Below are 27954 nucleotides of genomic sequence, written 5' to 3' on the forward strand. Positions count from 1 at the left end.
TTCTCATTAGCATTGTTATTTAGTCTGTAGCATTTGCTCTGTATATTTATTTATGTAGTGACTTTTTAGTACGGTATTAGGTTATTTATCAGGTCTTAAGTCTGACTAGGTTTTAAGTCTGTATTAAGTCAGACCAGTTTTCTACTGCATATTTTGTCATATAACTTTAGTAATTGCCAGTTAGTATTTGCACCTGCACTTTAGTCCCGTATATTTTATCAGTGTGCGACATTCATTATACTTATTAAGTCAGTTCTGGTTTTCAGCAACTAACACTGTAATATGAATTTTCGCACTTGCACTTTACATTAGCATGTATTTTCCTAGTGTCTTATATATATTTTATTTATTCAGCTAAGTATAGATGTTATTGGATTAATTTATTGATCCCCTCCTTTCTTTTCCCAGGAGTTTTTCTTATTGTGATTCTTTATTTTTTACATTTTGTCAAGTATTGTATGGGGTTAGTCTTTGGGGAGTGTATGTATTTTGTATGCCTTTATTTCCCTTTTTCCTTGGTGTTAAGTCTGGTATTCTCATTGGGAGTGTAATTTTTTCACAGTATGACTAATTTCACTATGGACTATATGATGTATGAGGCAACTCTCATTTAGACTTATGTCTGGTGCTGGTCACCTCTGAGATTTTGCCTGAGCCAGAGGTTGTCGTTATCCACGAAGGGCTCATACTGATGTCCACTATTCTAAAGCTTGTTCTCTCCCATTGAGTGACTGTTTGGTCAGACTTACCACCCAGGATTTAGGCGTTTTAGCCAATTCCTTTGTGGTGCTTTTTCTAGGATAGTATTGGCTATCATCCTAAGGGTTTTTTCATTTTGCTGATATTATAATAAAACACTTCTCAAAAATAGTCCAAGGGTAACTAAAACAACACCCAACAGCATAACAAAATTAAATTACTTAGCTGAAAGCTAGAAGTGGTCCCGAGAGCACCCAACAGAGTTCTCTGTTTCGTCTCTTCTTCAGGGATCTTCTGCGATTCACTGAACTAATTACCTAGAAACATTTTTCTTACGAAAGGGCTGCATCTGTTTTTTGTTGTTTTTTTTAAATTACAAACATTGTCATTGCCCAGCATTTGTGATGTCTCCAGCCTGTGCAATGTGCTCTCTCTTCTGAACCGTCATGATGCAGTCAACTTGAAAAACTTTATTGTTCACTGAAGAACAAGACCAAATTCCTCTATGATATATAACAGGGTATCAAAATGTAAAAATCATGAAGTTGCGTTGAATTTATCTACTGCTTAGCCACTCCACCTGATCATTTAGGCCATAAGTTTGATAAGTCTTCAAATAAAATATCCAATGTTGTTCCCGTGACATTACGAAGACTTTTCTATCTCCACAAAAATCTTGAGAAATTGTTTCTAAAATGCATCATCTCAAATCAGACAATGCATAGTTGTGCTGACTGTGATGGGAAACCATGATGCTGTTTCTTGCTTAATATTTAAACAACTTTTATGTTATTTATTTCTTTAATTTGTTTCGTATCCTGTTGTCCCCAAAGAGCACAGACCTGGTTATAGGTTAAACACATAATATCAGTACAAGATTACATGCAAGTTTTCATCCTAGTTGGCACATATTTGGTGTAGTTATTCTTACGTGACACAGACTGGTTCGGTTACCAATACACAATTCTTTGTAGTCTTTGGATCAAGGGCAGGGGTATTGCTTTTCTGAAGTTGAGGAGACCTTCAAGAGATCTGATCTGCGATGGCAGTCGATTCCAGTGGCTCGGTATGAAGTGGGAGTGGGACCATTGTTTGGAAGTTTGTAGTTGAAGTGCATGACCAGGGGGTGTTTTGAGGCATATTTCATCCTGGGAGTGGAGGGACCGGTTTGGCACATACGGAGAAAGTTGTCATTACATAGCCTGGTGCCATGTCATGCAAGGATTTGAACGCTAGCATCAGGCCCTTGATGACACATTTAGCTAAAGGCAGCCAGTGAGCAGATGCTAGAGCCTGGGAGACAGGGTCACGGGCATGTAGGTTTTTTAGAAGCCTGATTGCCACGTTTTGAACACACTGGAGCTGTCGTACATTCTTAGCCACGAGACCATTGAATAGCACCTTGAAGTGATTCATGCAGGAGAGTACTAGGACATAGAGTAGTTGGGTAAAGTCAGACTCTGAAAAGTAGTTCCTTATTTTTCAGAGTTGGCGCAGGTAGTAAAATGAGGAAGATACCACCTGAGAGATATGGTTGGAGAACGACAAGTTGCAGTTTATTAATCTTGTTCGTACTGCCTTTGTGGTGCTGCCCACATATAAAAGTTTACTGGGGCAAGAAATAAATGCATGTAAACCGTTCTGAGAAATAAATGCATGTAACCGTTCTATATAGAAAATTGAATAAATAAATAAATATCACATGATCAGAAATATATGTGGTGATATTCCTTAAACTGTATATCCGGCCAGTGGAAGGATGTGTCCACGAATCCCCTTCAATAGTGACGCCACACATAGAACCCAGATGCAGAGTGCCTGCCCTGTACCACCTCAGGGGCAGAAACAGAATGAAAGGTGGACGATACCAAATAGACAAATTCTTCCGCCTTGGGTATGCCACACACGGTTTCTCATTAAAAATGGCATGTAATTGAAAGGCATGCCAATGTGAGTGAATATTTTTTTGCAACAGTATTTTCCTTGGATCTGTCTCTCAATAATAAATCTCAATTTGCATAAAGGTGTCCCATGAATGAACATAAGAATTGCTGCTGCTGGGTCAAACCAATGGTCCATCATGCCCAGCAGTCCGCTCTCGCGGCGGCCCCTAGGTCAAAGACCAGCACCCTAACTGAAACCAGCCCTATCTGCGTACATTACAGATCAGCAGGAACTTTTCTAACTTTATCGTGAATCCCTGGAGGGTGTTTTCCCCTATAACAGCCTCTGGAAGAGCATTCCAGTTTTCCACCACTCTCTGGATGAAGAAGAACTTCCTTATGTTTGTACAGAATCTATCTCCTTTTAACTTTAGAGAGTGCCCTCTCATTCTCCCTACCTTGGAGAGGGTGAACAATCTGTCTTTATCTACTAAGTCTATTCCCTTCATTATCTTGAATGTTTTGATCATGTCCCCTCTGTCTCCTCTTTTCAAGGGAGAAGAGGCCGTTTCTCTAACCTCTTGCAGTACAGCAACTTCTCCAGCCACTTAACCATTTTAGTCGCTCTTCTCTGGACCCTTTCGAATAGTACCATGACCTTCTTCACGTACAGCGACCAGTGCTGGACACAGTATTCCAGGTGAATAACAGTCTTTGAGTAAACCCTCTGTAATAATTTTCTTTAAGAATTCTTAAATTCATTCTTAAATTCAATTTCTGTCATGCAAATCCTCCAAATTTGAAGAAATTGACCGATAGGCAAAAGATTTTTCAGGATGATCACTCGTATATTGTAATAGGTTATTCCTCTCTGTGGGTTTGTTAAATACCGTAGACAAGAACCCACTTTGTTTACTATAATATCAAAAAACATCACTGTGTGCACATCTGCAGTTAATGTAAACTGAAGATTGGAATTGAGTGTGTTCAACCAGTCAACAAACAACAGTAATTCATCATGAGAAGCTGTCCATACACAAAATACATATCATCTATAAAACATATCCAATCCTTAAATTTTTTTAACTTCTCATCTGGATACAACATCTCCTCTTCAAACTGTGTCATAAACAAGTTTGTTATACTTGGGGAGGGGGGGGGGGCTGCTGCTGTTCCCATTACAACCCCTTGACACTGTAGGAAAAATTTATCATCAACGGCAAAGAAATTTCTTTTGAGAACAAACACAGCCAACTGCATCAAAAAAGATGTTGGGACTAGTTGAGGAGATCTTTTTTTCTAGGATGTTTTTAACCACATTCAGGGCTTGATCCTGGGGTATACTTGTATATAGGGATACTACATTCAATGTTACTAATTTATCAGTGGATTTTAGATCTGTAATTAATTGAATCATTCATTAAAATTGTGTAGTATCCCTAATATAAGATTTAGCTGCTGATACCTGAAATTGAAAAAACAATCCAAAATCGTGACTCTAAGAGGCAAGATTGGTCTTTTGGCAAGATTTTGCATCAACTTGTATATTTTAGGTAGTGTATACAACACTGGATTTTGAGAATTCATATTCATAAGGAATCGATTCTCAGCTTTAGCAATGAATCCTTTTCTTAGAGCATCCTCAATCACTCTAAAAATCTCCTTCCAAAGATAAGGGATCGGATTCTCACTAAAGGGAACATTTAACATCCACAAGTTGACATAATACCTCCTCATCACTAGAGAACCACCTTTATCTTCTGGGTTAATCATTATTCTTGTATCTTGGTGCAAAGAATGAATAGCTTGAAACTCTTGACCCTCTGGACATTTTTTGCTGGTTTAGCAAAGTTCCATGAGATTCCGTGGAGATTTCTCAGTTACCTTGAGTTCCCAGATACTGAAACTTTCATATACACATGTGGAGGGGCATAATTTAAAAAAACGTCCAAGTCCCCTTTTGGCCTAAGGCCCTAAACATTGAAAGCAGAAGCAGGGAAAATGTCCATTATTAAAAAAAACATTCAAAAGGAGGTTTTTAAAAAAATAATGGCCTGCCTCTACGTTCAGCTGTTTAAACACCCAGACCACCACTACGTCTACACTAACAACATATAATCAAGCAAAAAAAGCCTAAGTCCCAAACGCCCAACACAAGAGCTTTTAGGCGAAGGAGGAGTCAGTCCTTCGTCTAAAAGCTGCATTTTGTAACTGGTGTGTCAAAAACAACACCGGTTACAGAATCCACCCCCCTGACAACGATCCAGGCAGGAGGGAGCCCAAGCCCTCCTGCCCCAACAAGCTGAAAACCCCCCTCCCCCCCCCCCCGCGATTACAATTGGGCCAGGAGGGAGCGGAATAGCACGCGCTAGACCTTAACGCCAGCATTGAGCTGGCGTTATTCTAGAAGCGTACCGCGCAGTGTAGCGCGTGGTAATTTAGTGCGTGCGCTAAAAATGCTAGCGCACCTTAGTAAAAAGAGCCCTTAGACTATGGTTATTTCTTCTGATTGAATGTCACCTATTTTTCTGTTGCAATTATATGTCAATTACGGTATATCATTTACTCAATTGAAAAAAGTAAAGAAATAAATCCTTACTGCTTTGTTTTGAAGTAGCACACAAACGCCAAGAAAACTACGGTAAGTGGATTGCCCATATTTCCAGACAGTTGATCAACCACCAAGTTTCCACCAAGAAACACCAACCTTATATGTCCATTTGTCAAGACAATGTGCCCTCCAACCTGAGAACTGTATCAGTCACAGTTTAATCTAAAATGTCTAATTTAAAATGTTTCTAATTACCCAACATGCTGCTCCTTAAGTTCTCGACAATTCTTATGTAATTTTTAAGTTCTCGACAATTCTTATGTAATGTTACAACTCTTGTAACCTCCTGACAACTCTTGTGTAATCTGCCTTGAAGGTAATGGCGGAATAGAAATCACTATTGTAATGTAATTACCTACAAAACTCCAGCAATAATAAACATAAAACAAAGTCTCAAAACACTTTACATGAAGGAAGGCAAAAGCTTCAGACTCCCTGCCAATGATTCTTAAATACTGACATGAAGAATATTCATTGTCTAGGCTCAAAATGCAATCTAATTACTGATTGACCAACAGATTGTACAACTCAATAGTTCTCAGTCTCCACCCACTAGCAAGACAGAACAAACCCAAGTGTCTGGACTGGGCTGGTGGGATAAGGAAGCAAATAAATTATAATCCCAACCTTACAAAATGGTAAGACATTTTTAAGGGATAAGTAAATACTATTGGATAAATAAACTACAGGGCATATAGAATAGTAACATATAAGATTGGATATGTTTATTTTGGGTCACAAGTCAAAACAATTGTAGACAACAGTATTACAAGCCAGAAAGACCTTACTGATGGTGTATTGCCATACATCTTGGCTAGCGTTATGCTGAATTAGAGAGGCATAATCAAAACATACGTCTAAGTCTGATTTGGGCGTATGGCACTAGACGTCCAAAGTTGGCAGTGGGAAAATGCCCATTTTTGAAAAATACATCTAGAATTTTTTTCCCCAAAACTTATCTATCTGGTCATCCAGGCTACTGTTCATCCAGACCACCAAGACATGTATCTTTATACCTCATTTTCAACCAAAATTTCATCCAAGTCCCAAACGCCCAGAACAAGACCATTTGGACATGGGAGCAGCCAATCTTGTAATGGACTGGCCACCCAGACATGGCAACAGAGAAGTGCGGCACCTTACAGGGCACCTATATGAATTTCACAAAAGGGGTACCAGATAAACATCTCACCAGAACTCCCTTATAGATTATGATGAGCCCCGAAAACCCACTATACCCACCTGTCTACAAACCCAATAGCTCTTATGGCTACAGTTAGCACCTATATGGCAGTAGAGTAGTGTTTTGGTGGGCGCACATGTTCCACCATAAATGTAGTGGTTAGAGTGGCTTATGGGCCTGGGTCCTCCTCTATATGGTTCAGTAGCCCACTCCCAGGCTATTTAAGATACAGCTCCTCTAGGCTTTCCTATACCAAGTGCTGATGTTCTGGAGACAGGTATTTACTTTTTTATTCTGATCTCTGTGGGTGTGGTGTGGAGGGGGGAGGTCAGTGAACACTGGGGTGGGGGAGAGTGTGTGTGTGCCTTTACTTTGCCTCTGCAGTGGTTATCTGGTCACTTTGGATACCTATTTTTACATTGACTAACTCACAACATTAGAGTTTTGTCCAGGATGTCTAGTAAAATATTTGATTATCCCTGCAGGACAACTAAGTCTAGGTCGGCTCACATCCCACCCTAACCACTCTTCCAGATACGCCCCTTTCAGCTCTGGACGTACAATGGCATTCAGAGGCATAAAAAGTCCCTCGACAATCCATCCAGTCGGTTTGATTATTGGCACTTGGATAACCTGTCTTTTAGGTCGTCCAAGTGCCGCCTTGGGCGGGTTTTTAGACATGTTAAGTTTTGATTATGAGCCTCTTAGGGTTCTTTTCAATAATGTTCTTTTTTCCTATTACCTTTTTGTACAGTTTTCTGAATTTTATGCCCCATCTCTGGGATTTAGTACAATAGGTTTGATTTAGAAAGCTTTTTGTGCCATTTGTGGTAGTGCTCAATGAACTGATTCCCCCCCCCAAAAAAAAAAAAAAAAGGTAAATAGCCATTTTTTCTATACTTCAGAAATAATCTACTCATAATATTTTATGGTATCATGCATCATTTCAGTATATGAACAAATTATTCTTACCACAAGGTATTGTATACTATAAAACCAAATTTCTATTATTTTTAACTTTCATAGAATTATAATGAAACTCACACAGCCAAGCATATGACTTTGCACCTGCTAAGACAAATTATTACTCTTAGACAGATCCAGAATAACTGCACCAGAAACATGAAGGATTTGTAATTTTGCAACTGCAGAAAGATTCTCTCTTTATGAACTTTTAATTTGCATATTTGGGCAAAAGAAATGACGATCTGAACTTGCAGATGTTCAGGCATGTACAGACAATATGTTCTGATGCAAATATGGAAAATAGAACAGCTGTGCAATGCTACGAAATGATTTTTTTTTCTTTTTTGTAAATTTAGAGGTTGTCCATACATTATCCATTGCCTACTAGTAATTAGTTTTATAACACACACAATGAAAAACAGATCAAAAGAAACAAATGGCTGATTGTTCCAATACATTTCATAAAGATAATATAATAGAGTACTTAAAGAGGACAGTTTTTAGATGCTGCCAGGAGGTTACAGGCCCATGGCATTCTGTAAAAACAGATTTTGAAAGGGAAACTGCCAGTGGAGTTTCCATTTAAAAATTATCTGGGATAATCCTGCAAGTAGGCAATGCCAGGATTCCAAAGTATCTGCTAAGTATATAGGTTTTACTTATATTGGTCTTATTAATTTTATTGGATGCTATTTGCATCTTTTGATTGCCACTTATTTGCATTATGATATACACAAAGAAAGACAAATATAAAATACATTTGTATGTGCACATAGAGGGCAATTTTTTATAAACACCTAAAGTTAGGCACTGGGATGATGCGTGCTAATTGCAGTTATAAATACTAACGTAAGTCCATAGTTAGGTGTGAGTGCTTAAGCTAGCTGAATGGCTAGTATAAATGCTCATGCTTAATGGCTAGTAGTGTAAAAATCCAGGGTTTCTCAACCCATTCCTCAGGAAACCCCAAGCCAACCTGGTTTTCAAAATACCCACAATGAATATGCATAAGATATTTGCTTGCATTGCCTCTAATGTATGCAAATATCTCTCATGCAGGATACCTTGAAACCAGAATAGGAATGAGAGACCGTGCTCTTTGCGCATAAGTGCTGTGCATGCTTCTGACTCGCCCATGCCCCTCCTAGCTGCAAACTTTTATAGGACACTGACTTAGGGCACTTACAGAGATAACTGCTAATGAGTGCAAATCAGCACCAATTATAGCCAGTTGGTTGATGCCATTTAGCAGCTAATTATTGTATCAAATTACATGCATAACTGACTTTGATAACTTGCAAATGCAATTTTGAATGGTAAGCCTAATATTTATACACAAGTTTAGAATGCATAGACACATTTATACCTTCTTTGTTGCAGGTATACATTTATGCATAAGAACTTGCACACTGTGAGGAATATTGAATGCAATTCTGCTCATCACTTCTTTTTTTTTTTTTTATACTTTTGAATACATTTACAATATCCAATAATTCAAGGAAAAAACTCTCAAAACAATTCATAATCATTCATTCATACAAAATTCTTTTTAAGCCCACATTATGGGGAAACATGTTACAATTTCTAAACAAAGAAGTTTAAAGGAAAAGATTAAGGACAAAGATTCTCAGTTCATCCTAGCGAACCTTGAATCATTCCTTACTAATAGGGATTCTAATTTCTCCTCTTATTCTCTACAGATGAAACAAAATCATTTCTGTTCTCTCGCTACTAAAAATTGCTGTAATTGTATGGGGTCCCAAAAAACACTCAATATCTTGCAACTTAACCAAACATTTACAAGGAAATTTCAGGTAAAAAGATGCCTCTATAGCCAAAACTCTAGCTTTCAACTTCAAAATTTTTTTTCTTCTCAGTTGAGTTGTTCTAGAGACATCCGGAAAAATCTTAACCAAATATCCACAAAATTTCATTAACCTCTTTTTAAAGTAAAGTTTCATTAATAACATCTTATCTATTTCACTCATGCATGTTATCACCAGGGTGGACCGACTATGAATCACGTTCAACACTTCTTTTAAAAAGATATAGCGGAATTAGAAAAGGTACAGAAAAGTATAACAGAAATGATAAAGGAGATGGGATAAAGGAGAGTCTAGGGCTCTTCGGTTTGCAGATGAGAGGTCTGAAGGGAGATGTGATAGAGGTCTATAAAATACTGAGTGGAGTAGAATGAGCGAACATGAATCACTTGTTTACTCTTTCCAAAATACAAGGACTAGAGGGGATGCAATGAAGCTACTAAGTAGCAAATTTAAAACAAAGAAAAAATATTTTTTTTCACTCACGTGTAATTAAACTCTGGAATTCATTGCCAAAAAATGTGGTAAAACCCCCCCACCAAATAATGAGGTTTAAAAATGGTTTGGACAATTTCCTAAAAAAAAAAAAAAAAAGTCCATAAGCCATTAATAAGATGGACTTGGGAAAATCAATGCTTATTTCTAGGACGATCAGCATAAGAAGAAATTAGGTTCTTATCTGCTAATTTTATTTCTGTTAGCTTGTAGACTTGTATAGTCCTTACGAATGGGTTATATGCCTCACTGCTACCAGCAGGTGGAGACTGAGCACAAACTTTTATATCAGGCTAGCTTCCCTCCTAGCAATCCAGTCTGCCAAATAGCCAAGCAGAACCAAGGAAAGACTTCAACTGAAAACATTATAACACACTCCGAACAGGCGTGTACAAAACAACAAACACTGATAAACTACTGTTGGAACATGTGTAGAACTAAATCCTGGTATAGAAAACATCCTCACAGCTCACCAGCTAAGCCAGCTGAGCCATAACCGCTGTTCTTCTCCCCGGCCTGAGAAAAATTATAGAATCCGTGGAAAAAACAAGATCTGCACGCAAGCAAAATCAAAACCCGCAATCACTGCACAAAGACAGATAGGGTGGGGGACTACACTGGTCTACAAGCTAGCAGAAAGAAAATTAGCAGGTAAGAACCTAATTTCTCCTTCTGTAGCGCTTGGTAAACCAGTATAGTCCTTACGAATGGGATGAACCAAAGCAGTACCCATTAAGGGTGGGACCCCTGAAGGTCGTCTGAAGCACATTCACCGAATACTGTGTCCCAACGCGCTTAAACATCCACACGGTAGTGTCTTACAAAGGAATTCAGAGAAGACCAAACTGAGGCACTAGAGAAGTTTCAGCCCAAGAAGCTGCCTGACTCCTAGTGGAATGAGCCTTAAGAAATTCTGGAACAGGCTTCTTCCTCAAAAGATAAGCGGAAGCAATAGTCTCCTTGATCCAGCGCGCAATAGTAGCCTTAGAAGCACCATCCCCCTTACAAGAACCCGCTAGAAGGACAAAGAGATGATCTGATTTCCTGATCTCCTGGGTCCTCTGAACAATTCAACTTACTCAGCTGTCTCTACTCAGAAGAGCCCTCCCGGCCACCCAACACTGGGAGAACCACTGCCTGAATGACATGAAAAGGAGAAACTACCTTTGGCAGAAAGGAAGGAACAGGCCTCAAGACAACCCACTCCCTAGAAAACTCCAAGAAGGGAGCCCTACAAGAAAAAGCATGCAGCTCAGAAACACGTCTAGCTGAAGTAATGGGCACCATGAAGACCGCTTTAAGAGTAAGGTCCTTCAAAAAGCAGTCACCCAACGGTTCAAAAGAACTGACAGAACCAGATTCAGATCCCAAGATGGAACAGAGGGTTGTACGAGAGGTTTGAGCAACGTGACCGCCCGCAAGAAGCGAATCACATCAGGAGTGGCTAGTAGTGTAAAAATCCAGGGTTTCTCAACCCATTCCTCAGGAAACCCCAAGCCAACCTGGTTTTCAAAATACCCACAATGAATATGCATAAGATATTTGCTTGCATTGCCTCTAATGTATGCAAATATCTCTCATGCAGGATACCTTGAAACCAGAATAGGAATGAGAGACCGTGCTCTTTGCGCATATCTTTCAATATCTCATGAAAGGCTGACAAAGCCACAAGCTGAACCCGGAGAGAAGACCAAGCCAGTCCCCTATTCAGACCATCCTGCAAGAACTCTAAAATGTTAGGCAGGGAAGCACAAAAACAGACCACTCCATGCTCATCGCACCACTCCTCAAATAGATGCCAAACCCTCACATAAGCCCGAGAGGTGCAAAGTCTCCAGGACCCCAATAAAGTTGAGATCACTTTATCTGAATACCCCTTCTTACCTAGGCGACCCCTTTCAAGAGCCAAGCCGTAAGACAGAAGGGACCCGGATCGAACATTGGAATGGGACCCTGAGACAGAAAGTCATCCAAGAGAGGCAGAGAAAGAGGCTCCGCCACCAGATGCCTCACCAGATTCGCATACCACGGTTGTCGAGACCAATCCAGAGCCACCAGAACCACGAGGCTTGGATACCGAATTATGCGGAGAAGAACTCTGCCCACTAATGACCATGGAGGGAACACATACAACAGCCCCTCCATTGGCAATGGTTGAACCAGAGCATCCAGATATTCCAGGCACTGAGAGGGAGACAGCGGCTCTTGGCTACCCATCCTAGCGACTGCAGAAACTCCACCACCCGAGCTGTGACCTGGGTGCTCTCCTGTAACAACTTCGCTCGAATCAACCAGTCATCCAGGTAGGGATTAACTAGAATGCCCTCTTTTCGCAATGCCGCCACGACAACCACCATCACCTTGGTGAACATCCATGGAACCGTGGTCAGACAAAGGGAAGTGCACAAAAATGATAAAGTTGCCCCAAGATCGCAAAGCGCAGGAAGCGCTGATGGGAGACCCAAATAGGAATGTGCAAGTAGGCCTCAGTCATATCTACAGAAGTCAGAAACTCCCCCTGCTGAACTGCCAGAATCACCAACCGCAGAGTTTCCATGCAGAAGGAGGCACGTGAAGAGCCCTGTTGACCCCCTTCAAATCCAGGATGGGCCAAAAGGTCTCTTCTTTCTTTGACACCACAAAGTAAATTGAGTACCAACCTGTGCCCCACTCCTACGGGGGAACTGGAACCACTGCGTGGAGATCTAACAATCTTAGAAGGGTCTGGCGAAAGGCCTGCTGCTTCTACGCCACCTGCGAGGGAGAAGTGAGAAACCGGTCTAGCAAGGAACAGGCGAACCCCAGAGCATAGCCGTCCCAAATCACCTCCAGAACCCACTGATTGGATGTGATGTTTGCCCACTTTGGATAAAAATCCCTCAGCTGGGCACCAGCAAGGAGTCATTAGGCAGGATGGGCTGCAGGGGACCTGGCGGGGGTGCTACCCGCACCCCGGTGGGCCCCACAAAAGGACTGCATGCACTGGAAGAACCTGCCTCAAGAGAGCCCAGGCAAATGAAAAGAGGATGCCCCTCGACCAGGGCGGAAACAGCGGAAACCATGCCCACGAGCAGCACTACCTCAAGACATCGGCCTAGGCCTATCCTCAGGCAAACGAGGCACTTTAGAATCAGTGAGAGTCTGAACCAACCTGTCCAGGTCCTCACCAAACAAGAAAGATCCTTTAAAAGGAAACTTTGTCAACTTAGCTTTGGACGCCACATCTGTTGACCAAGTGTGAAGCCACAAGGTACAGCGAGCTGCCACTACAAACGCCAACGACTTAGCAGAAACTCACAAGAGGTCATACATGGCATCTAAAAGATAAGAAGCACCAATTCAATCTTTGCCACCTTGTGCTTGAGCAATTCCCAATCCTCAGTTTTACAGTAATAGAAACATAGAAACATAGAGTATGACGGCAGAAAAGGGCTATAGCCCATCGAGTCTGCCCACGCTAATGACCCACCCCCAGACTTCACCCCGCTAGAGATCCCACATGCATATCCCATTTCTTTTTAAAATCGAGCATGCTGCTGGCGTTAATCACCTGCAGTGGAAGTTCATTCCAATGATCGACCATCCTTTCGATGAAGAAATACTTCCTGGCATCGCCATGAAATTGCCCGCCTTTGATTTTCAGCGGATGACCTGTGGTCGAAGGTCCTTTAAGAAAGAAGATATCATCTTCCACCTCGAAGCGGCCCATGATATATTTAAATGTTTCAATCATGTCCCCCCTCTCTCTACGTTCCTCGAGCGAGTATAGCTGCAGTTTATTCAGTCTTTCCTCATATGGGAGGTTCTTGAGTCCCGAGACCATCCTGGTGGTCATTCGTTGAACCGACTTGATTCTCCGCACATCTTTTTGATAATGTGGTCTCCAGAATTGAATACAATATTCAAGATGAGGTCTCACCATGGATCTGTACAGGGGCATTATGACTCTGTACAGGACATGCTCGGCGCAGCGAAAACACACCCGAGCCACCAGCCCGCCACACATCACCGCTTGGACTGCCAGAGCTGTCACATCAAAACTCTGTTTAAGGAGGGACTCCAACTTACGCTCCACTAGGTCCTTTAAGGCCGCACCGCCCTCAATAGATACAGTATGCCTTTTAGAGATGGCCGAGACCACCGCGTCCACTACAGGCGACTTCAGAGTGTCCCTATCCCCTTCAGGAATGGGATACAGGTGGGCCATGGAGCACGCAAAATGAAAGGGAGCTTCTGGCACCTGCCACTGTGTGAGCATAATATCCCGAATATCCTGATGCATAGGAAAAGAGCGGGAAGCAGAGTAGATCCCCTTAAGCAAGGGGTCCACCATACGCGGGGGCTCTGACACGATGTCTTCAAAGTGCAAAACTAAGACCTTCAGAATTAACTAATGAAGCTCTTCCCGCTGAAAAATGTGCACACAGATGCATCTTCGCCAGCTGGGGGGTGCTCGAACCCATCGCTGGCAGAATCCGACCCCCCAAGAGGATCCTGGAAATCTCCCCAAGGTCCTCATCAATAACATCTTGCTTCTCTGGGCAAAAATCCTCATCCCAAGAGACCCTTGGGTGTTTGGATGAGAGAGGAGTAGAGGGGGTCAAAACCGCTGCTGTGTGGGGCTGCACCAGGGAAGACGTTGAGGGCAACCTCCCCCCCCACCCCCCAAGACCCCCAGAGTGGACACGGAACCTCCAGCACATAAGCTTTACAAAGTGCTAACATAAATTCAGGGGGAAAGACCCCCGGCGGTCCCAAGGGACTTCCTGTTCCAGCAGGGGACCCTGCCATATCTTGCCCCTGTATTTCCAGAACAGGGGGATGGTCACCTGAGGTAAATGAGATGAAGGAGGAGGTTCTCGCCGAAATTGGACCTGAAACTGCCAAAATCGGAGCTCCTGCGGCCTGCCACTTCTGAAAAGCCTTGATGCAGAGGCTGAGAAACCGACCAACATGAAAAGGGAATCCCCAGCCGTTCCAGCGGCAAGGGAATCCTTTTCTCCCTGACCGTCGGCGGCTGGTGAACCCTCCGTGTGTGCATCGGGGGAAGCCCAGGTTTCCCTGTGATCTGAAGCCGACTCGTGAGGTACATGTGGTGGGGTGCCCTGGCCGCCGCTGTTGACAAGGCTACCCCACCACTCCGGCCTGCACAACACTTGCACAGGCCAGCCGCGAATACCACGCACTTGGAGCACAATGAGCATTTTTCCCTTTAAAAGTGCTCATTGTGCTGAAAACCGCCCTAGCTGAAAGAAAAGTGCCGTTTAGATGAGAAAATACAGTAAAAAGGCAGTTTTAAAGGGAAATTAGCCTTTAAGACCGGCACACCTCAGGATTTTTTTTTTTTACAGAACAGACTCCACGGCTCTCAAAGCTGAGGCCAGGCCGCCAGCTGAGGCACCTCTACAAAAATATAGGGAGGTAGAGGAAGGTGGGGGGAGGGACCCAGCATGAGACCCGCCGAGTCTAACACCCCTGAGGTCAGACGGATCCCCAAACAGGACCCGTCCAAGCTCTATCCATCACAAAAGGGGAACCCAGGAGTCCAACAAAGTTCCAACAGTAACTAAGAGGGGAGCCGATCTAGTCTTACCATCTGCTATGGAGACTGAGACTGACTGGATTGCTAGGGGAGAAGCTAGCCTGATATACAAGTTTGTGCTCAGTCTCCACCTGCTGGTAGCAGTGAGGCATATAACCCATTCATAAGGACCATACCGGTCTACCATGTGCTACAGAATATCTGTTTTATATGGGATCTTGGACCTGTATTGGCTATTGTGAGAAACAAGGGACTGTTCTTTATGGACCTTTGAAAGCTATGATTTTAATGCTAAGAAAGGTACGGCCATGCATTTGTGCTGCAAAAACCTGAAGGAATGGTATAGTTTAGCACTGAAAAACTTTTGGGCACAAAGGAGGAGTGAGACGAGTATGATCGTATGCAAAGATCTTAAAGTGGCCAAACAGGTAGAGAAGGCGATGGCGAAAGCTAGAGGGATGCTTGGGTGCATAGGGAGAGGAATGGCCAGTAGGAAAAAGGAAATAATGCCCTTGTATAAAACTCTAGTAGAGACCTCATTTAGAATATTGTGTACAATTCCAGAGACCACACCTTCAAAGAGCTATAAACAAGGTGGAGTTGGTCCAAAGGATGACTATTAAAATGCTGAGTGATCTTTGTCATACAGTGTGTAGGGACAGACTTAAAGATCTCATTATGTATACTTTGGAGGAAAGATGAGTTGCAGAATATATAATGCTTTTGTATCATTTTGTGTTATTCTGTATCCTTTCCTAATATTTCCCAACATTATTTGCTTTTTTGGGCTGCTGCCACACACTAGACAGAAAACTTCAACGTATTGCCCACGATGACACCTAAATATACTTCATGACCTCTTCAAGTAACCTTTGTAATAATCAGGAAGCCTCGACATATCTCACACACACTCTACACCGCATTATTCAGGTCAGGAATTAATAAATATGGCAGTAAGGAATAAGGTCCTGGCTCTAAGACATTTGATTTTGTGAGACTCAATCTAATAAGCTCTTTAACAGATGAATTCACCCAGAAGGGTACTAAGAGGGCAATGGGAATCAGATTTTCTCTGCTACAGCACCTACATAGTGGAATTCCTTACCCTCACATCTCCGAGAAGAAATACCTATGGACAAATTTACAATTAACCTAAAGACCTTCCTTTTTAAGGACGCTTATGACAAGTAATCTCCAGACTTTAGAAAGAAGCAAGAGCATATCCACCTCCTTCTGTATTCACCTTTATTGTCACTCTCTCCTATCACAAATTTTATTTCCCCTCCCCCATACCCTTGTCTCATTAAGTCTGTTGTTTTCTAATTATGCTCCCCCTTGATTTTATCTGTTCATGACCTTATACACCGCTCAGACAATCTTTTAAGTGGTACATCAAATTTTAAATAAAACTTGGAAAACTTGGATCAATAGGTTCAGAACAACTCTACCACTCCTCAAGTTTGGTTTGGCATGGTAACTGACTTACTCGAATGATACTGGGCACAACTCGAGGATAAAAGCTCATGGTAATAATGGAACAGAACTGACACCAGAACATACCAATCTATCAAAGATTTAAGGCTTATATGGCCTCAGATTGATAGAAGCTTATTCTATCAAAACATTTTCTCATTAAAAACCCTGTGAGTTTTATGCATGCAAACAGCTTTTTTCATCTATGAAAAACATACACATGGAGAGGTAAAATAAAACAAAATATTTCTACATACTTTAAACATTAGTTTTAATACATGCCTTTGGAAAAAGCATTTAATACGAAAGATTTACAAAAAATGATCATCAGCCAGAAGAAAAAAAAAAAAAAAAAAAAAAGGGCAGGAGACCCGTAACTGGATAAATATACATTAGAGCTACACTGTTAATAATTTATATTGAAAATTATTAGTGTAAAGGACATGTTTCCAGAGCAACAGAAAAGTGAAGATCTTATTTAAACCAAAACAAATAATTTTTAAATTGAGTTAATAAATAGAAGAAACATTCAATTAGACTGCAAAGATACAAAGCTGTTGGAATGATACAAAGATACAAAGCTGTAGGAAAAAAGATGCACATTTGAATTTGGGTATGAAAAAGATTACATGCTGTTCTTTGCCTCATCCCTTTCCTTCTCATTTAGTATGTACCCCCTGCTCTGGACAGTCATGCTTTAAGTCCAGGTGAGACAATGTATACAGTATGCTAAATTAAGTTGCAATTTGTCCTGGTGTCTTTCTTTTTTGGCAAGTTTCTGTTATACTCCTGATAATAGTCTAGTGAACTATTGACTCCAGTAAGTAAATGCAATAATGAAAAAACATAAGGCTCATCTGCTCACCAAAGCAATAATTTACCCAGCAATGTTAGCACTAGTATGTGTGTGTATATATTCTCCCTTACCAACCCCTTAAAGTACAGTGAATAAGCTCTGCCTCCTACCTCTCCAAGGCCCGCCCCCGTCACCATCAAGGCCGACAGAGCAGCCATTACAGAACAGCGTGCTGGCCGCCCAATCTCCTCACTCTGCCCGACTCCCACCTGCTCGTCCTCCCCGAGGGAGTCTCCGGCGAGTAAGGAGATCTCGGCCTGCTCAGCCCCACCATCCACCCTGCACTGATCACCCGGGAAAAGCCACCTCGGAGGACCCAGGAAAACGGCAGGTCCTCCGAGGTCCCGGCTTTATAAACTCCGCCCGACCGTTGCCCCGCGATTCGCCTATCAGGAGGCCGCTCAGCGGCAGGAAAACCTGCCCACCGCTTAGCTGCCTCCTCTCCTCCCTATACCTGCCTACCCAAGCTGAGCGCTCATCCCCATGGGAGGCAACGTGGGCCCTCTATCCCCGCGTTACAGCCACCCATCGAGACATTTATATCAGGACAAATTATACTCTGTTGAGTTTCTTAACTGGCTGCAGTGGTTTATGTTACACTAGTATGAAAACAGCACAAGCATATTTCATGAGAGTAGTTGAACTACAGTGGAACCTTGGTTTACAAGCATAATTTGTTCCAGAAGCATGCTCGTAAACCAAATTACTCATATATCAAAGCGAATTTCCCTATAGAAAGTAAGGGAAACTCGCTTGATTCGTTCCCCCCACCCCCGAGGCCAGTGGCACTGCTCTACCCGCCCCCCGAGAACCGGCATTGCTCCCCCCCCGCTCACAAAGGCCCCCCCACATGATCCACCATCCCCCCCACGATACAGAATCCCCCCCGCTCGCATCACCCCCCCTCCCTGCCGCAATCCGACATCCTCCCCCTACCCATCACCCACCTGAACACATCACTTACTCCCCATCTGGCACCCGGCACCAACGCACAGGAAATGCCGGTGCCCAAAGATCTGTCGTCCTTTTTGCTGGGCCTTGAGCATCTGCGCATGCTCAAGGCTTTACTTCCTGCTCTCTCCGAGATTCTCGGAGATCGAAAATCTCAGAGAGAGCAGGACCTAAGGCCTTGAGCATGCGCAGATGCTCAAGGCCCAGAAAAAAGGACGACACATCTTTGGACACCGGCACCGGCATGTCCTGTGCATTGGTGCCGGGTGCCAGATGGGGGTAAGTGATGTGTTCGGGTGGGTGATGGGTACGGGGAGGATGTCAGATCGAAGCGGGGGGGGGGGGACGCGAGCGTGGGGTGCCAGATCGCGAGGGGGGTGCCGGATCGCGGGGGGAGGCGCTCGTACATCGAGGCAAGCTCGGTTTCCGAGGTGCTGATTTTGCGAATGTTTTGCTCGTCTTGCAAAACACTCGCAAACCGGTGCACTCGTAAACCGAGGTACCACTGTAGTTGATTTTTCATCATAAAATAGGCTTGACCTTAAAAGAAATGCAAGCAGGCTATATTAACTGTGTTTCCAGACCTCTTCCTATACTGCACTACTGTTTGTTCTCCTCCCTCCAGTGATTTAATAGGCATATTGTCTCATCCTTCGCCGAAGGTATAGCTAGAAGTGGGGTGGCAGCAACGAGTAGTAGCTGCTATGGTGCTGGATAAAGCTTCTTTAGTGGATTCACAGCAACCTAAAATAAATTTGACAATTCACAAACCGGGTGAACAAATAAGCACAGTCGCTTGCTCACAAAACTGAACGGCAGCGAGAATATCAAGTTTTTCAGAATACGCCCCTCCATCGTCAGCTAGTTTACTCAGATTTTATGCAATCATGCTGTACAATATCCTGTAAAACAAAAATCTAAAACCCTCCCTCACCCCAAGAAGGCAAAATGATTAAGGGAAAGAGATGAGGTCTGCTGATTGCTCAAACTAGCCAACTGTATATTAAATTTTGATTTTTAACGGGAGAACCCTCAGTCACACAGCAACCCCTGGAGAATCCAGGGACAAGCTGTCGCGGGTTTACACTCAAAAAGGTGTTAACTGCGAAACATCCCCGGGCTCTCTCCGTGTGAATAATTAATGTGCACAACAAAAAGTGCTACCCTGTTTCCCCGATGGTAAGACACTGTCTTATTTTTTTTGGAAGGCCAAAATATGCTCTAGGGCTTATTTTCGGGGGGATGCCTTATTTACATTTTTTTCTAAAAAGGGGGGGCTGTCTTATTTGACGGCTGAAGAATCGGTCGGCCGAAAAATCGTACCGTGTATGGCCAGCTTTATCCATCATACCATATATTGTACCATTTAATGTCCCCAATGTTCTCCATCAGGGAAACACAGTAAAGAGATTATTCTGTAGTGCAGCATCAGAGGGGACTTGACAACGTGAAACCATTGTTTATATACCGTATGCATTTTAAACAGGCTTTATATACAGTAAGTGGTATTGCTCACAGCAAAAGAAACCTGTCTGCGTGTCTCACTTTTGGATGTTCTGGCCGTGAACAAACTCCTGCAGTCTCCGTTAGGGAGGGATGAGGGAAGCGGGAAGCTGCCTGTGTTTCCTTGCGCGGAGTCACGTGCGCGCGCTGCAGTCCTGTCACTTCCTCCTCTTCACTTCATGACGAGGCGCGGCACGCAGCCATGGAGGCAAATACGGTAGACGGAGGGACCACACGGAGTCACCCACCGTACCACCCGATTCGGGTAAGCGCAGGTATCGGTGGGTGGCTTATTTGCGGGGGGGTGCCTTATTTTACATTTTTTTCTAAAAAGGGGGGGCTGTCTTATTTGATGGCCCTGCCTTATCATCGGGGAAACAGGGTATGTGTGAAAAACAATATATGAAAAAACACACATCAATTATAAATAAAGATAGAATTCATCTCTTTCCCCTAATCTGGGGACCAAAAGGAAAATTAGTGTCCAAATCTAGCCGAGCCAAAAAAAACACAACTGGAAGAACTTAGCTTCTCCGTGTGTGTGCAGTCAGCAGGCAGTGTCTTCGTCCAACGGGACTCCGTTTCGGGGGTGTACACCCCCTTCCTCAGGAACTGGACTGCGCTGGATATTTCAAATTTGTTGATAAAGCTGGTAAGGCAAGGAGGAAATGGCCACGGAGAAGCTAAGTTCTTCCAGTTGTGTTTTTTTTGGCTCGGCTAGATTTGGACACTAATTTTCCTTTTGGCCCCCAGATTAGGGGAAAGAGATGAATTCTATCTTTATTTATAATTGATGTATGTTTTTTCATATATTGTTTTTCACACATAGCACTTTTTGTTGTGCACATTAATTATTCACACGGAGAGAGCCCGGGGATGTTTCGCAGTTAACACCTTTTTGAGTGTAAACCCGCGACAGCTTGTCCCTGGATTCACCAGGGGTTGCTGTGTGACTGAGGGTTCTCCCGTTAAAAATCAAAATTTAATATACAGTTGGCTAGTTTGAGCAATCAGCAGACCTCATCTCTTTCCCTTAATCATTTTGCCTTCTTGGGGTGAGGAAGGGTTTTAGATTTTTGTGTACTTACACCTCCACTCTTTATAGGGTTCTATTTTTGTTCTGAGTACAATATCCTGTGTCATGTACATACTGAACGCACACTGCAAAATCCTTATTACGCATCCTTATTAGGACGATTTGGTGATACATGTTTATTAAACTAAGACTAGCTAAGTGAGGATACACTGTGATTGCCACTAAAGAATAAATAACTGATCCCAAGAAAATACAGGTTTAAGACAGAAAGAAAATCAAAATTAACATTTTAAAACTCCTTTTACGAAGGTGCACTAGGGTTTTGCGCACACGCACAAAATTACCGCATGCTATAGCTAAAAATCTACCACCTCCTAAAAAGGAGGCGGTAGTGGCTAGCGCGCTCGGGAATTTAACGCACGCTATTGTGCGCATTAAGGCCCTAGCGCACCTCTGTAAAAGGAACCCTTAATGTTTAAGAATTTTCCTTTCCTATAAATATTACATTTTTTTTTCTGCATCACCTATATTACTCAAAAGTTGTGTTTGCCACTTGGTCTTAATATATCTGACATGCCACACAGGGTTTTTCACAGACCTGAAGTACAAGTAACAACTTAAAATGCACTGGTCTCGGATAAAATGGATGGAATTAAAGGGGGTTTCTCTTCCGATGCATTAGCTAAAACAATATCCAAGTGACTTCACCCTATCAGAAAGCCATGAATGTGTAAATTATGAATTTTTCTTAATTCCTGCCAAAGATACCTTGATTGGACATTGACCAACTGACTGCAAGGGTCAGCCGTGATCACATCGGCACTCATATCGTTTTGAGGTAGTTGAGGTGAAGTATAAAAACTACAGCGAAAGCCAAATCTGTGAAGTGCAATACTCCGAGTGATCCTCTCTAAAGATGGCAATGCGTGTTCTACTGCCACACAAACCATAATGGGTACGTTTCTAATTGTGTTCATTGGCATTGAGAGGTGGACTATTGTAAGCTTATAACAGCAGTAGGTTATGTACTACACGTTTACGGCAAAGCTTCACACATCATTTTTATCAAGGAACATGACCGCAGCTTGCAACTGCAAGTCACGACCCTCCATCCCAATTTTTTTTTTTTTTGCTAACAAGACAGAAGAAAGCAACTCATTTAGGGCCTAGTACTTATGTCTCTGAGGTATAGTTCCCACAAGGTAATGATGACAGTGTTGTGAAGCGATTGTTCCATTGTCTCCCAGTACTCTGAGACTCTGCTTGCTGTTCCATGTATTTAGTTTGAAGGGCTTTGACTTCCTCTTGATCTTTAAAAGGACTTTCTCCATATGTATCCTTTAGCCACTTCCTGAACTAAAAAAAAATTACAACATAAATCAGTATATTAATAATTTAAGAAAAACAACACATAACAATATTTTTTTCTGAGCACTGTGGACCAGATTCTACATATGTTGCATAAAAATCAGCACCAACTGTCATGCACCTTTCCTTTTATTTGACTTCCTTACACATCCAGGGTGGGTGGGTGGGGGAAGGGGAATGTATTATCGTTTGCTATACTTAATTATCTATATTATTGAAATTAAATATGTACTTCTTCTTTTATTAATTAGGGGGAGGAGGGGGTGAAAATGATTGTTTTTTGAATTATTTGTGTATTTAAAGTGCGTTCCGTGTAGTGTTTATGTTTAAATTTATTGTATGTAGACACCAGCACTATTATGGTAAGATATATTAGAATGAAGACAATGTCATATATTCCAAACTCAACTGAGAGAAGTTATCTCGCAGCTTTGCTAGACTTCATTCAACTAGAATTAGAGCTTTATGTTCACTGGTCCTCAGCGGGCCACCACACACTCAAACATTCTCATTGTGCTGGGCTTTACGCTCCCACTCGTCATTGGAACCAGCATATATTATCAATTTTTAAATGTTTTTAAATAATTAAGTGTAAATACTAAAAGTACTTAGCTTTTAGTAAGACGCTGTGCAGGGGTTTTTTTTTTCATTACACAGACATGTTTCGCCCGTGTGAATCGATGGGCTTTATCAAGGTTCCCACTCCCTCTTAATAACATTCAGCCACCATTGCGTCAAAACGATTTCAGATCACAGCGGAGGGGGGAGCGACGCGAGCGGGGGGATGCCGGATCGCGGGGGGAAGGGTGCTGGATCACAAGGGGGGGGTGAGAATGTATCAAGCGAGTTTCCCTTAGTTCCTATGGGGAAACTCGCTTTGATATACGAGTATTTTGGTTTGCTTCTGGAACGAATTATGCTCGTAAACCAAGGTACCACTGTATGTCTTTGTACTACATTGTAAGTGACACATTTGGCTATTAGAATCAACTTTTTTAAGAGCACTTGTTCTAATTTTACAATTTTGTTGATACTGGAACATAGCTTTTAAAGATCATGCTTCAAAACTGGATCGAGACTGTCCAATCATCACTTGTTATTTCTGACCAATCAGGAGGCTGCTTTTGTCAGCCAATCACAGTCCAGACGTCTAGGTAACAGGGCAGCTATAGAAAGTGTGGGCTTTTTGGTTTGGTTTTCATACACTTTCTGCATCAACCATGAACAAGACTCAGAACCTGATGTTGGAGGAGCATGTTCCTGTGACAGTGATGAGCGAGAAAGATTTTCGTGCCATCAGATTGTCAGCAAAATCAGCTGCAATCACAGCGCAGTAGTAAATATTATAGAAAGGAAGAAAGCAATGGTGGCTGAATGTTATTAAGAGGGAGTGGGAACCTTGATAAAGCCCATCGATTCACACGGGCGAAACATGTCGGTGTAATGAAAAAAAACAAACCCTGCACAGTGTCTTACTAAAAGCTAAGTACTTTTAGTATTTACACTTAATTATTTAAAAACATTTAAAAATTGATAATATATGCTGGTTCCAATGACGAGTGGGAGCGTAAAGCCGAGCACAATGAGAATGTTTGAGTGCGTGGTGGCCCGCTGAGGACCAGTGAACATAAAGCTCTAATTCTAGTTGAATGAAGTCTAGCAAAGCTGCGAGATAACTTCTCTCAGTTGAGTTTGGTAAATTTATTGTATGACACTGTTAACATTTGAAAATTAATAAAGATTAAAAAAAAAAAAAAAAATCAGTACCAACTAGGGCAGTGTTAAGCACGATTCTATGAAGATTAAGTCCACTGTACAAATCGTGGTTAGTGCCCTCTAAGTGGCCTTAGGCGTCACTAGGCATCCTAACTTTTAGGTGCACCATATTTATGCCAGAGCTTTCTTGGCCCAAATATCTGTGTCTGTTAGGGGACCTAAGCCAGAAACAAGTGCCTACCTCAAAACATGCCCACAATCTGCCCCCTAACCACACCCACTTTGTGGTAGGTGCCTAAATTTTAGAGAATCACACCTACCAAGTTAGGCGCCTAGCAATTAATTCAAATTATAGGCACCAATTAAGCCTATCAATTAAGATAGACGCTTACATCCGCTAGGTGTGCCGATGAGGCGCCTAATTTAAGGAGGATTTTGTAGAATTGGGGGGGGGGGGTTGACCACAATGCAGTAGTACCACAAAACAAAACTTCATTAGTTGATAGCTAGAACAAATTGTCTTTGGATGGTCTCAGTTTTCTGCCTCTTGTTTTTGTGCAAACTGTTGTGCAGAACCATCTTACTCTATTTAATTAGCTAGAGTAGAATAAAACTCTTTGGGGGGATGGGCAGGTATGTCAGGACCTATATCCTGCTGTCCATAGAGAACACTTGCTATAGGCAAGCAACTCAGTTTTCTTCAGGGATAATTAGGATAGAAGTCCTCATGGCATGGAACTGCCAAAACTGCTTTCAACAAGAGAAAAGGTAAATCAGTAAACAAGCTTCTACAGTCCAACGACATCCAGTAGCGTGAATTGTCTGCAGGCAGCCATATTATTTTTCAATTAGATCAAAATAAGAACAGTTTAGGTCTGTTACAGCACATGAATTTTCAAGATCATACAGGTACATTTCTATGTGGTGTTGAATGTTCATGCATAAATCAACTTTTGATCTAACTTAAGATATCACAGCTTAGAATTTCATTTCTCTTTACAAATCACAGATACTAGAGCTCTACGCTAATATGGACATAAGTAAACTGATATAAGTGAAAACAAAGTTAAGACTTATCTGTTGTGGGTGGTCTCTATGGATAGCTGAAAGCATATATTCCTACTATTATTCGGCCAAATACAAATAATGCACACTGAGCCTTAACATAAATTCTCGGAGAGAGCGTGAACTCGAAGGCCCAGCAAAGAAGAAGATGCAGATCTTCGGGCACCGGCATGTCCTGTGCGTTGGTGCCGGTGCCCAGATGAGGGTAAGCAGCGTGTTTGGGTGGGTGCTGGGGGATTTCAGATCACAGCGGAGGGGGGAGGGGGGAGCGACGCGAGCGGGGGGATGCCGGATCGCGGGGGGAAGGGTGCTGGATCACAAGGGGGGGTGAGAATGTATCAAGCGAGTTTCCCTTAGTTCCTATGGGGAAACTCGCTTTGATATACGAGTATTTTGGTTTACGAGCATGCTTCTGGAACGAATTATGCTCGTAAACCAAGGTACCACTGTATGTCTTTGTACTACATTGTAAGTGACACATTTGGCTATTAGAATCAACTTTTTTAAGAGCACTTGTTCTAATTTTACAATTTTGTTGATACTGGAAAGATCATGCTTCAAAACTGGATCGAGACTGTCCAATCATCACGTGTTATTTCTGACCAATCAGGAGGCTGCTTTTGTCAGCCAATCACAGTCCAGACGTCTAGGTAACAGGGCAGCTATAAAAAGTGTGGGCTTTTTGGTTTGGTTTTCATACACTTTCTGCATCAACCATGAACAAGACTCAGAACCTGATGTTGGAGGAGCATGTTCCTGTGACAGTGATGAGCGAGAAAGATTTTCGTGCCATCAGATTGTCAGCAAAATCATCTGCAATCACAGAGCAGTAGTAAATATTATAGAAAGGAAGAAAGCAATGGGTTCAGTGGTAGACAAACCTCGGTCTGGTTGCCCATGTAAATCATCATCACACCAAGACCATGCACTTTGACACATTCATTGATTAATCACAAGTTGACCTCATGTCAGCTACTGTGTGAGTGGTCAGACGAGTGTCATATCATAGTTCATCTCCAGTGCCTTTAGTTTGGTATGTGGGGCAGCAAAGCACACAAGCCACTGATGACTGACATCCAAAGGTGTAACCGGTTTGAGTGGCCACAGACAGAAGTACTTAAGTCAGACATGTGAAATGTGGGAAAAGGTGCTTTTTAGCAATAAAAGCACCTTCTGCCTGTTTGGCAACCAAGTCCACGCATATGTGAGGTTTCCTGTTGAGAAGTTCAAGCATGAGTGCCTCAGCCACACTGTGAAGCATTCTTTGAAGGTCATGGTCTGGGGCTACATGGCTGACAGTGGTGTCATATGTCTGCACATTGTTGATGGAATGGTCAGTGGAACCAAGTACATCACAATTTTCAAAAGTTCATAGTGCATCAGCTCAGCAGCTGTTTCCAGGCCACACAGGTTATCAACTAGAAGCATCAGAACAATATCGAGTCAATTGATTGGCTTACCCAATCTCCAGATCTGAATCCAATCGAGAACTTGTGGCACAAAGTAGTCTTGGAAACATCTAAGAGACATTCAACATCAAAACATGAGTCGATTGAGTCACTCATTGCAGCTTGGAATCACGTTGTCACCCATGATTACCTCATCAAACTGGTTTACTCAATGCCAACAGGTGATCAAGAATAGAGGGTGGCCCACCAAATACTGAGTCATCACCAACACACAAAATGACCACCTACATGAATATGAAGGATGACGCTCATATGTACTTTTTTGGCCAGTAAAATATGTTTTGATTTATGCAGAAAAACGATTAACATGGCAACTTAAACTCAGAAATTTAAGCTAGAATAAAAAGTTGATTCTAATAGCCAAATGTATCCCTTATAATATGATATACAAACAAATCTATTGAGTCAACTAAAGAATTAAAATGAAACATCAAAAAGTTGAAAGAATGCAAAATTCACAAGTGACTCCAGACTTTTGCACACTACTGTGTCACAGCTTCCTTCATTATGTAATCAGGCACACTTGCCATAATATCTTTGGGCTGGTTCTCTTTCCTTTTTCCCAGGCTTCAATGCACCTGTTCTAATTTTATCATTGAAACTTTACTAGATGTGCCATAGCCTATGGTAAAACTACTTTACTATACTTGCAGTTTTGATAGGTTACAGATCCAGTATCCCTCTAATCCTTAGGCTGGTGCAGAGAAAGTCTCTCTCAAAGTCCTCCAGCTTTCTTCTCCCATATTTCCAGCTGGATGCTCTCAGACCATAGTCTGTCTTTTTGTGTGTTCAAGCACATTTTCGCATTTCTCTACTCTCACCTCAACTTCCTCCCATCTGTACCCCAAATCATTGATTTCCAGTTTTATTTCTTCCACTGCCTCTAATTTCTCTTATGGCTCACAAGTTTCTTTTAGAGTTCTGCCATCCATTGTTGCATTCTCTTTTTGAAAATGTGTCCTGTGCAGGTTTCCTGCTAGTGCCTGATTTGCCTTCCGACTTGGAGAAATTACCACCATTTTGTCTTGCGCTGCCACTATCAAGACTGTTCAAGTGCTGCATATTTAAAGACTTTCAGACTCCTCTAGTGCTCAAAGAGATAGCACAGGGTTTATTCACTGATTTATTAGTCTGCCATGAGGAGTCACTATACTGCCATACCCAGTGGTGATGTGGCACAGTGGTTAAAGCTGTGGTCTCAGCACCCTGAGGTTGTGGGTTCAAACCCACGCTGCTCCTTGTGACCCTGGGCAAGTCACTTAATCCCACCATTGCCCAGGTACATTAGATAGATTGTGAGCCTGCTGGGACAGAC

At 42.3% G+C, this 27954-nt stretch overlaps 2 protein-coding genes across 5 annotated transcripts in view; one reads left to right on the forward strand and one right to left on the reverse strand.

Annotated features, from left to right (window-relative positions):
- NQO2 (N-ribosyldihydronicotinamide:quinone reductase 2) overlaps window positions 1-27954 on the forward strand; it is a 243462-nt gene that overhangs the window by 46994 nt on the left and 168514 nt on the right. The window lies entirely within an intron of this gene.
- Window positions 22116-27954, reverse strand: part of DUSP22 (dual specificity phosphatase 22) — a 96713-nt gene continuing 90874 nt past the window's right edge. For all 4 annotated transcript variants that reach the window (XM_033934900.1, XM_033934899.1, XM_033934896.1 and 1 more), the window contains one exon: window positions 22116-22377. In XM_033934900.1, the coding sequence (XP_033790791.1) occupies window positions 22195-22377 (183 nt within the window). In that variant the 3' untranslated portion in view covers window positions 22116-22194. The remainder of the gene's footprint in view (window positions 22378-27954) is intronic.

Source organism: Geotrypetes seraphini, chromosome 2 (assembly GCF_902459505.1).
Source record: "Geotrypetes seraphini chromosome 2, aGeoSer1.1, whole genome shotgun sequence".
Taxonomy (NCBI): Eukaryota; Metazoa; Chordata; class Amphibia; order Gymnophiona; family Dermophiidae; genus Geotrypetes; species Geotrypetes seraphini.